General features: G+C 42.7%; 1 protein-coding gene across 6 annotated transcripts in view; it reads left to right on the top strand.

Moving 5' to 3' along the window:
- Positions 1-6,546, top strand: part of LOC148895279 (regulator of G protein signaling 8-like) — a 121,510-nt gene extending 114,964 nt beyond the window's left edge. For 5 of the 6 annotated variants that reach the window (XM_089000827.1, XM_089000825.1, XM_089000826.1 and 2 more), the window contains 4 exons: positions 146-205; positions 2,397-2,458; positions 2,547-2,713; positions 3,692-6,546. In XM_089000827.1, the coding sequence (XP_088856953.1) occupies positions 177-205; positions 2,397-2,458; positions 2,547-2,713; positions 3,692-3,880 (447 nt within the window). In that variant the 5' untranslated portion in view covers positions 146-176 and the 3' untranslated portion in view covers positions 3,881-6,546. Of the gene's footprint in view, positions 1-13; positions 206-2,396; positions 2,459-2,546; positions 2,714-3,691 lie in introns of those variants that run through there. The other variant, XM_089000823.1, reaches the window with a different exon arrangement.
- The last annotated feature ends 5,460 nt before the right edge of the window (positions 6,547-12,006 follow it).

Genomic DNA, 12,006 nt, shown 5'->3' with positions numbered 1-12,006 from the left:
ATGGATTATTATTATTATTATTATTATATTATCATAACATGGCCGACAATCTTGCGCAGGTTGACCCCGAAATTACTTTGAAGGCCGTTAAATCCGCCGCAAGACGAACACGTTTGTGGATACTGATGCTTTTTGTTCCCCGCAGCGGAAAGAACTTCATATGCCGACTCCAGTGCATGTTCTCGCACTCATCCACATCCGAGAGGTAAGGACAACCGACGGGACCTTCGTTTTGCTGATGCGGTGATACCTCAGCTTACGAACGCTTTAACTTACGAACATTCAATTCGCGACCATATAGTCTTTCTGAATTAGTTTTCGGCAAACAAACCAAACCACACGGCGACACGGTTGCTGGCGGACTAGTTTTCGTCACCCCCTTTCTTTGAGTGCAGACGTGGTTTGTTATCGAGTGGAGTACTTTTGCTATCATGGGACCGAAAAAGACCCCACCACAGGCTAGTTTTAAGGCTAAGAAGACACAAAAGAAAATAACGGTCGAGCAAAACAAGGAGATCATCAAAAAACACCAACGAAATGTGTGTTTGGGTGACTTAGCGTCCCACGACCAGTACGCTAAGTCGACCATTGCTACGTGTGGCTAAGGGTGTTTCTGTGTTGTCTAAGCAACGGTCTCAGGCAATAGAAGAGGTTATGTTGTTTTGGATGAACCAAAAGCAGCTGGCAGGGGACAGTGTGAGTGAGGGTATTATCACGGAGAAAGCACCCCAACTTTACTCGGATATCAAGAGGCAACGACATCAATGACCATCACCAAGGTCAATGAACCGACTTTGTTATATAGTACAGCTTATTTCTTTCATTTCAATCCAATAGCACATTTATTATACATATAATAAGGTCCATTTTATGTAGTTTTAAGGCTTATTTTGTGGAAAATTCTTTTTTATGGGGACCTGGGAACGGATTATTCTTATTTTAATGGTTTCCTATGGGAAATTATTTTTTGGGATACACACTTTTCCCTTACCCACTCTGTCTGGGAACCAATTAAGTTCGTAAGCCAAGGTATGACTGTATATAGCTAACCAGCCAGATAGCTAATAGATAGTAAATAGCTAGCTTTCTAGGTAGCCAGCTCGTCCCATTCTTATTTCTTGTGCCTAACTTTCACGCAAGTTCTTTTCATTAACGTGTTTTTATGTGGAATGGCCGTGGCTTGGAATTGAAGTGAATTTTGACATTGGACCGGAGATGGGAGACAGTCTGTTTTGGTCAATGGATGCTACAGATCGGTGTTTGCTTTCAAATATTTAGCTTGTAGCAGACATGCACATTCCACCATGACGTCCCTGATCCACTGATGTAAAGGATGTTTTGATGATAATAATAATACATTTGATTTCTAAGTGCCTTTCAAAACTCTCAAGGTCACTCTACAGTCACAAGATCCGGTTTTCTGTGAGTGAGCAGTGGCAGCCACACGCGCCAGCGTTCCCTCAACATGGAAGGAACTCAAATAGATAGAAAGCTTGCTAACATATAGCTAATAGCTAGCCAGCTAGATAGCTAGCACATAGATAGTGAATAGCCAGCTAGACAGCCAATGGGACAGATAATAGATAGGAAATAGCTAGCTAACTAGGTAGCTAGCTGGGTAGTAAATAGATAGCCGGCTAGGTAGTTAGCTAGATAACCAGATAGCTATCCAGCCAGATAGCTAGCCCGGTAGATAGTTAATAGCCAGCTAGATAGCTAATATATAGCTCGTTAGATAGCCAACAAGACAGCTAATAGATCGCAAATAGATAGCTAGATAGATGGCAAATAGATAGCCCGCTAGGTAGCGAGCTAGATAGCCAGCCAGCCAGATAGCTAGCCAGATAATGATCCTCTCCTCCAGATATGCACATTCCACCATGACGTTCCTGATCCACTGGTGAAAAAGACGCTTTGATCCTCTCCTCTTTCATCGAGAACTGCTTCATGCAACAAAGAGGGTGCAGAAAGTATGAAAGATTGGACTACTGTCTTTGTGTTGTCACATTATGTGTTATTTAGTATTTTGTTTTTCTACTTCTTCCTTTTCTTTCTTCTTCGTTTTTCTCACTTTTCTGCTGTGAAATGTCAATTTCTCCACTGCCAGACTAATTAAAGTTAATCCAATCGAATCTAACACTTGCAAGGTCAAAGGTCGAAGCACAATTTCATCAGAACCAATTTTGTTGTCGTTTCCATACTTTTTGTTTCAATAGAGGCAAAGCAGACGTCGCTGCCGCCGAAGAAATTAGCAAAATGGCCGCTCTGTCATTTTTTTTTTTACGGGGTAGCACGGGATGCTAATTGCGGCTAACTGCGCTATATGCATTTTTTAAAAGGCTAATCCCGCATAAAATATTGGTTCACATCACATAATTTGTGTTGTCTTTCGGCAGGCTGACTTTAGAAGATACCCAAGAATGGTCGCAGTCTTTGGAGCGTCTGCTGGATTCAAAATGTACGTTTTTGCGGGGGGAGGGCGGAGCCAAAATCTAAAACCGTCGTTTTGCTTGGATGACCTCTGAGTTTGTTGTGATTGTCCTCAGACGGATTGGCGGCATTTCGCAACTTTCTGAAATCCGAATACAGCGACGAGAACATCGAGTTTTGGTTGACCTGCGAGGACTTCAAGAAGATCAAATCGTCCTTCCGGATGGCGTCCAAAGCCAAGAAAATCTACGAACAATTCGTCAAAGCGGAATCTCCCAGAGAGGTGAGCAAAGATCGTGATTTCCAGTCCGGGAAATGTCGAGGCGCTAACTCGCGGTCTTTTGCTGGCTTCCCCGCGGACCCTAAATGATCTGAACCACAGGTCTATTGAATTAGCTAGCTAGCGATTGACCTAGCTAGCGAGCAAAATGGCTGGCTCTCATTCTATTCAGTTAGCTGGCTAATCCCTTTGACAGGTGTGGACCATAAATGATCGAAACCACAGGTCTAATGAACTAGCTAGCTAGCAATTGACCTAGCTAGCGAGCAAAATGGCTGGCTCTCATTCTATTCAGTTAGCTGGCTAATCACTTTGACAGGTGTGGACCAGGAATGATCTAAACTACAGGTCTATTGAGCTAGCTAGCTAGATTTGAGCCAGCTAGCGAACGAGCTCGCTAGCGAGCTCTTTTTCTATTCAGCTATCTGGCTAATCCCTTTGACAAGTACCAAAGTTAAGGCCCGGGGACAGTCAGCTCAATCGCGAGCTAGCGGTCGAGCTCGCTAGCTAGGTCACTTGCTAGCTAGCTAGTTTATTAGACCTGTGGTTTAGATCATTTATGGTCCACACCTGTTAAAAGGATTAGCCAGCTAACTGAATAGAATGAGAGCAAGCCATTTTGCTATGTAGCGCTTTTTCTGTTCAGCTATCTGGCTAATCCCTTACATCATAGGTGTAAAAGTCAAGACCCGGGGACCAAATCTGTTGAGCTAGCGATCGAGCTCGCCAGTTAGCGTTCGAGCTCGCCAGCTAGCGATTAAGCTCGCCAGCTAGCGATCGAGCTCGCTAGCTAGCGATCGAGCTCGCCAGTTAGCAATCGCGCTCGCCAGCTAGCTCTTTTTCTGTTCATCTATCTGGCCAATCCCTTACATCATAGGTGTTAAAGTCAAGGCCCGGGGACCAAATCTATTGAGCTAGCTAGCTAGCGTAGGAAACCTCACGGTCTTCCCATCCCCCCCTAATCAATCCGCCTGATTCCAGATCAACATCGACTACCAGACTCGAGAGCAGATCAAAAGAAGCGTCAAGAGTCCCAGCGTCCATTGTTTCGACGAGGCTCAGAAAATGGTTTACGCCCTGATGGAAAGGGACTCGTACCCGCGTTTTCTCCGCTCGGACATTTACAGAACTCTCCTGGAAAACCTTTCGGCCGATGCCACCAAGGGATGAGAAACTGTGAACGGACGGACGGAAGGATTGTGACTGGATTTTTTGGAGGGTCCGACCGCTCGCCTCAAAGACAAAAGCGGGAAAGGTCTTCAGCGGACTGTCAACCCGATGTTCCCTGTGCCAAGGTTAGCGACGATGCTACACTGGCCTCATGCTAAAGAAGACAACCAAAACAAGTTAGCGTCGCTTCGGGCAACAAAAATCCAAAAGGTCCGCTTGGACCTCAACCACCGTGGGTGGCTAGCTAATCCCTTTGACAGGTGTGGACCTTAAATGATCTCAACCACGGCTCTATTGAACTAGCTAGTTAGCTAGCTAGTTAGCAAGGTGGCTATCTCTCATTCTATTCAGTTATCTGGCTAATCCATTTGACAGGTGTGGACCCTAAATGATCTAAACCGCAGGTCTATTGAACTACCTAGCTAGCAAGCTAGTGAGCAAGACAGCTAGCTCTCATTCTATTTAGTTAGCTGGCTAATCTCTTTGACAGGTGTGGACCATAAATGAGCTAAACCACAGGTCTATTGAACTAGCAAGCTAGTGATTGACCTAGCTAGCGAGCAAGATGGCTAGCTCTCATTCTATTCAGTTAGCTGGCTAATCCCTTTGACAGGTGTCGACCATAAATGACCTAAACTACAGGTCTATTGAACTAGCTAGCTAGCGAGCAAGATGGCTAGCTCTCATTCTATTCAGCTATCTGGCTAATGCCTTTGACAGGTGTGGACCCTAAATGATCTAAACCACAGGTCTATTGAACTAGCTAGTTAGCTAGCTAGTGAGCAAGGGGGCTATCTCTCGTTCTATTCAGTTATCTGGCTAATCTAAACTACAGGTCTATTGAACTAGCTAGCTAGCTAGAACTTGCTAGCCAGCTAGCTATTCAGGTAACACGTGCCAAAGTCAAGGCCCGGGGTCTAAATCTATTGAGCTGGCTAGTGAGCTCACTAGCTAGTGATTGAGCTCGCTAGCTGTCTCTTTCTCTATTCGGCTATCTGGCTAATCCCTTACATGACGGGTGTCATAGTCAAGGCCCGTGGACCAAATCTGGCCCGCCACATAATTTTATTGGGGCCGGCAAAGTAAATCAAACTTCCCATGCTCATCAATCAAGCTATCTAGCGAGCTAGCGAGCTGTCTTTCTATTCAATTAGCTGGATAATCCCTTTGACAGGTGCCAAAATCAAGGCCCAGGGACCAAATCTATTGAGCTAGCTAGCTAGCGAGCTAGCTTTTTCTATTCAGCCATCTGGTTAATCCTTTACATCACAGGTGTTAAAGTCGAGGCCCGGGGACGAAATCTATTGAGTTAGCTAGCTATCTCGCTCGCTAGATTGCTCTTTTTCTATTTAGCTAGCTAACTACTCCCTTGCATCATGGGTGTTAAAGTCAAGGCCCGGGGACCAAATCTGGTCCACCACATCATTTTATTCAGCCTACAAAAGCAATTCAGACTTGTGAAATCCAATGCTCACCTATTGAGCTTGCTCGTGATTGAGCTAGCTAGCAAGTGATTGAGATAGCTAGCGATTGAGCTAGCTCTCTTTCTATTCAGCTAGCTGGCTAATCCCTGACATCATGGAAGAAAACGATTGAAATGTTGCACTGCCGTAACTGAAACACTGATTTTCTTTTTGTTTAGTTTTTCAAATGGCATTTTTCTTTTAAACGCTGCCTCCTGCCCAAAATAGAAATTTGCCGTTCCTCTCTGAATCATGCAAACGTCAGCGTTTGATGCCATGTCACGTGTCACATGATTCATCTTCACGCCACTCACGCTACAAAGCATGTCGTTTATTTTGATCTACAAGGTCATTTCAAGTCCAAGTTGTTATTATTTATTGTTTAATCCTCACCGTAGCGCGTTGCTGTTGTTGAACTGCTGTTTTTTTTGTTAACTCCTTCACTGCCTGCCAGATGTGCAAAAAAAATGTGTCCACTGCAGTGCCAGGGTTTTTGTCATCGTCACTGGAATTGCAAGAACCACAAAATATTGACTTTTAGGATGACATAAACATTCAATTTAGCATAAGAAACCTTAGACTCTCTTCTTTTATCAGAAAAAAAGAGTTAATTCCTAAATTAGAATCTGGAGTTATATGAGCTTGAAATGGGGGCAGCTGTCCAAAATACAATGCAATACATGCAGATTGGTTGATGTAGCGCTTTAACAACAGCTAAAGCTGGAACAAAGCGCTAACATGGAAAAGAGGGAAAAAGGCTTCATTCCTAAATTATATAGATCTGGAGTTATCTGAGATTGAAATGAAGGCGGCTGTCCAAAATCCTATGCAATTCATCCATATTGGTTTATAAAGTGTTTTAACAACAGCTAAAGCTGGAACAAAGCGCTAACATGGAAAATAGTGAAAAATTCTTCATTCCTAAGTGATATGGGTCTGGAGTCATCTGAATTTGAAATGGGGGCGCCTGTCCAAAATCTAATGCAATCCATCCATATTGATTTATAAAGTGTATTAACAACAGCTAAAGCTGTAACAAAGCGCTAACATGGACAAAAAGGCAAATGTTGCTCCCGCGTGGAAGGAAAAAACATGGCCAGAGGTCTGACCAGCGCTTTATCGGCACCCAAGCATGAAAAACAAAAAAAATTGGGGAATGGCGCTCTACGTCATATTTTCAATTCCCGAATAAATTCGGGAATGGCAGCGAATGAGTTAAAGGACAACCGACATAATTCTTTTGTTTCCTAACTGACATCAGAAAAATGTTTGATAGCGTCGAAAATACCCAAAACCACGCAGGTTGAGTACACCAATAAAAATGACGTGAAGTGTCCCAAAACTGCCACAAAATGAGCTCGAAACTGGGCAGATTCAGAAAGTCCCGCCCCCTTGTTCGTGACGTCACGCCAGGATACTCCTTCACAAACTGCCTTGCTCCAGAATCAAAACAATGGCTTCAGATTGGGAGAAGATGCTTTCTTGTTACTCATCCAGTTATCAATATGATTCACATAGTTCTGAAGAGGAAAGCATAAATGTTTGCAATCGATTCAAGAAGTCCTTCCGTATCAATTCGAGCCATCTGGACTCCAATGTAGCGCCCAGAAAATGCACAAGATGGCGCACAAGTTGTGTTTCGTCCATAAAGCCGCTTATCAGAGCCGTAAAGCCGCCCGTGATTGGTTAAAATCCGTGGTAGAAGACAGAGGGGTGTGTTTTACGCACACACACAAAGGAGACCGCCACAAGCACATGAACATCAGATGTTGAGATGAGAGAGAAAGCTCCGACAGCGCTCCAGAGTAACAAATGACACAGTGGAAAGTGGATGTTTGTCCGATCGGTTTGTTCCACTAATATGGTGATTGCTCTCTTTCACCAGGTGAGCTCACAGTTAGCATGCGGTGTGACTAAATGAGTAAACATGTATCAAACTTCGGCTAGCTAGCACCGAAATGCTAACTCTGGTTAGCTTCCTCGTTCGCCTCCGCTGGTGCTCGACTGCTGTGCTCCGTTGGAAATGGCCTGATTTGTCCGCTCGCAATTTGTGTCAACTTGCACATTCTTTATGTGTGTTACCGCGATTGGCTGCGACACACAACGATTCACCGTGGCGTTATTTATGTCGTTTTCCTTCAAAGGAAAACGACATAAATAACGCCATGGTGAATCGTTGTGTGTTTCACCAAGACTACGATTTGATACTAGTTGACCAAAATTCCCAGCGGACAAATCAGCCCATTTCCAACGGAGCTTGGGCGCCATCTTGTGCATTTTCGGGGAGCTGCATTGGAGTCCTGACGGCTCAAATTGATCTGGAAGGACTTCTTTAATCGATGGCAAACATTTCTGCTTTCCTCTTCAGAACTATTTGAATCATATTCATAACTGAATGAGTATGAAGAAAGCATCTTTCTCCAAATCTGAACTCTCTGAAACCATTGTTTTGATTCTGGAGCGAGGCAGTTTGTGAAGGAGTATTCTGGCGTGACGTCACCAACAAGAGGGCGGGACCTTCTGAAACTGGCCAATTCGCAGCTCAACTTTTTGCAGATTTTGGACACTTTAAGTCATTTTTATTGTTTTTTTTTGCATTTGACTAAAAATATCAGCCTGCGTGTTTTGGCTATTTTAGATGCTATAAAACGTTTTTCTGATGTCAGTTAGGAAACAGAAAAATGGTGTCGGTTGTCCTTTAAGTGTTAATGAGTACCAAGTGGATTCGATGATTTCAAAGCATCTGAATGAAGTGTCTCATGCCAAATCTTTTATTGTGTATCTGTTGTGCGTGTTTGTGTGTATGTGTGTGTTGTTGCCAACGACGCTCCCCGCCCAAGCAAGAACGGAGACGCCGTTCCAATGAGCCATCGCCGTTCACGCCAAATGCTTCGCATGAATCACAACCGCCGTTGTGGAACAAACCGTTTGATGGACACCAACACAAATGATATGATGATCAAGTTTGATCAGGGAAAACAAAAATGTCATAATCAATAAGCAATGTGAGGTTATAATAATAATAATCATCATCATCATAATACCGTTCATTTACAAGTACCTTTCAAAACTCTCAAGGTTACTTTAAAGTCACAGGATCAGTTTTTCTGTGGGTGAGCAGCGGCAGCCACACGCGCCAGCGTTCACTCAACCCGGGAGCTAACTAGCTAATAGCTAGTTAATATCCAGCTATCTAGATAGCTAGCCAGACAGCTAGCGGATAGTTAGCTAGATAACCAGCTACTTAGTCAGATAGCTAATAGACAGCAAATAGATAGCTAGCTAGCCAGCTAGTCAGATAACAAATAGATAGCCAGCCAATAGCTACTTAATATCTAGACAGCTAGCTAGACGGATAGCGGATAGCTAGCTAGATAACCAAGTAATTAGCCATATAGCTAATAGACAGCAAATAGCTAGCTAGCTAGCCAGCTAGTTAATTAGATAGCTAATAGACAGCAAATAGATAGCTAACTAGATAGCTAATAGAAGGCAAATAGATAGCTAGCTAGATCACCAGCCAATTAGTTAGATAGCTAATAGACAGCAAATAGCTAGCTAGCCAGCTAGTTAATTATATAGCAGGTAGATAGCCAGCTAGATAGCCACCTAGTTAGGTAGCTCATAGACAGCAAATAGAAAGCCAGCTAGATAGCTAATAGAAGGCAAATAGATAGCCAGCCAGCTAGTTAGTTAGATAGCTAATACACAGCCAGACAGCAAATAGATAGCAAGCTAGATAGGCAGCCAGATACCCAGATAGCTAATAGACAGCAAACAGATAGCGGCCATGCGTGTCTGTATCTTCGTTCATATCGTTTTTGGTGACGGTCGTCGATAACCTTGTGGACGTTGTGAGGTTGGTTTGGGAGGTTGGACCACGGCTTTTTTTCATCGGGTCGACAAACCAGTCGCACTGCCGGCGCTTTCAAAAATAGTTGCCACATGCTTGCAAACGGGTGCGGTTCTCATTTGCATGCGCCTGCATGCGTTCGTGCGCTTTGTGTGTGTGTCGAGATCATTCTTGTGTGTGTGTGTGTGTGTGTGTGTGTGTGTGTGTGTGTGTGTGTGTGTGTGTATGAGAGTGAGAGAGACTTTGTATGGGTACGTTAGTGAGGACCACCATGATTTTACACCATACATAGTGAGGACATTTTTGACAAAAGAATACTTTTTGGTCGGTCCTCACAAGTTTGTGTGTGTGTGTGCGTCTATATAATGTGAGTGTTTGTGTGTGTGACTATATAATAAGTGTGTGTGTGAGTGCATGTGTGTGGTGTGTGTATGTATGTATATATATAATGTGTGTTTTTGCATGTATGTGTGCCTATATAATGAGTGTATAATGAGTGTGTAGCGTGTGTGTGTGTGTGTGTGTGTGTGTGTGTGAGTGCCTATATAATGTGAGTGTGTATGTGTGTGTCTATATAATGAGTGTGTGTCTATACAATGAGTGTGTGTGTGTGCGTGTGTGTGTCTATATAATACGATTGTGTTTGTCTATATAATGTGAGTGTGTGTCTGCCTGTGTGTTTTTGCATTGTGTGTGTTTGTATAATATGATTGTGTGTAACTCTGTTTTTGCATGTGTGTGTGTGTGTGTGAGTGCATGTGTGTATGTGTGTCTAAATAATATGATTGTATGTGTGTGTCTATATAATGTGAGTGTGTGAATGTGTGTTTGTGCATGCCAGTGTGTGTTTTGTGCATGTGTGTGCATATTTATATAATATGATTGTGTTTGTCTATATATTGTGAGTGTGTGTAAGTGTGTGTGTGTTTATATAATATACAGTAAAGTCTCGTTATATCGATATCGGATATATCGATAGTCCCGGTTATATCGATACTATTTCTATGCACGCGCGGAGAAAATTACATGCAAACAGGGTCTGATATATCGATAGTCCCGGTTATATCGATATTTCTTCGGACTCCCTTGAATATCGATATAACGAGACTTTACTGTAATTGTGTGTTTGTCTATATAATGTGTGTGTGTGAGTGCATGTGTGTATGTGTGTCTAAATAATATGATTGTGTGTGTGTGTGTGTCTATATAATGTGAGTGTCACGATTTGCGAGGTGGTGATGGCGGGTTCGGATCCCAAAAAGCAGGCAGGAGGGAGCAGGAGGTTGTTTGACAAATTGTATTAAAATAAAGGTCAGCAGTAACAAAATGTAAAACATCAAAATGATCTGAATGGAAAAAATATGAAGTAGCAAAAGAAAACCAAGTGTAAAAGTCCGCCAAGGTTAAACAAACACGTACACGATGCATGCAGCAACCAAGCAGCAAACAAACAATGAATCGGCACCGGATGATCGTGCCAGGTGTCCTTTTAAGTGTCATTGATTACAACGACCAGCACCTGCGAGGCTGCCGGCAGGGCCGACGTCGCCACCCGCTGGTCGCCAATCTGATCGGGACGACCAGCACCTGTGAGGCGCAGGCGGGGGCGACAGCGCCCCCCGTTCGTCGCCAACCAGATCATGACAGTGAGTGTGTGAATTTGTGTTTGTGCATGTCAGTGTGTGTTGTGTGCATGTGTGTGTATGTATAATATCATTGTGTTTGTCTATATATTGTGAGTGTGTGTGTGTGTGTGTTTATATAATATGATTGTGTGTTTGTCTATATATTGTGAGTGTGTGTGTTTTTGCATGTGTGTGTGCGTGTGTGTGTGTGTGTGTCTGTCTGGGGGGGGGGACTCCTGCATCAAGGCTGTTGTGTTGTGATGACGACCCCCCCCCCCCCTCCGACCCACTTGTAAGATTTGTTGAGCCCGGCAGGTGAAGTCTGGAACCTTTTTGTGGTGCGCAAGGAAAGGGCGTCGCCTGCTGCAAAAATCTTTCCCACGCGTCGTCGTTTGGGCCGACTTTGCGTCGCAGCACCAACATAACGGCAAGCAAAACGCACGCCGCCAACCTCCTTTTCACCAATATGCGTGTGTCACTCATATTGCAGAACAAACCAATCAATCAATAAATCGAGTCGTCATCAGTTGGTTCCGTCAAAATGAGATCAATAAATGCCCCCCAAAAAAGGGCAGGATGTTTGCTTTTGAGAATGGCTTTGCCTCTTTTGGACGAACGTGGTGAGTTTGTCATTTGGGTCACGGTGCGTTCGGGTGATCGCAGCGAAAGTAGAGCATATAAACATCGCAATTTAAACGTCGCAATATAAACGTTGCAGTATAAACATCATAGTGTAAACGTTGCAAAAATAAATATGGCAATCTAAATGATGTAATGTAAACATTGCAATATGAACGTTGCAGTATCATCCCAGTAACAACACAAATTTTTCCATGCGTATTTATTTTATTATTTGTATTTATATCTTTATTTAAATAAAGAACGTTGCTATATATTTCTATATATTGTCTTAATATAATATAATATATTATATATATTTCTATAATTATTTCTATCTATTTTTGTACATTTATACACGTGTTTGTATTAAGAAATTTTCTATATATTTCTACATATGTATTTATATATTTTAAAAATATTTATACATCTTTAGATAAATATTGCTACCTATTTTCATATGTTTATATATATGTTTACATTTACTTTTGTTTATTTTGATATAAATATATAATTTCTATATATATATATTATATATATGTATAAGGAATAAGCCGAAAGGAAAAG

Source organism: Hippocampus bargibanti, linkage group LG07 (genome assembly GCF_051943395.1).
Source record: "Hippocampus bargibanti isolate YZ-2025 linkage group LG07, ASM5194339v1, whole genome shotgun sequence".
Classification (NCBI taxonomy): domain Eukaryota; kingdom Metazoa; phylum Chordata; class Actinopteri; order Syngnathiformes; family Syngnathidae; genus Hippocampus; species Hippocampus bargibanti.
The sequence above is the reverse complement of the archived record's forward strand: the minus strand, read 5'-3'. Positions and strand labels throughout refer to the sequence as shown.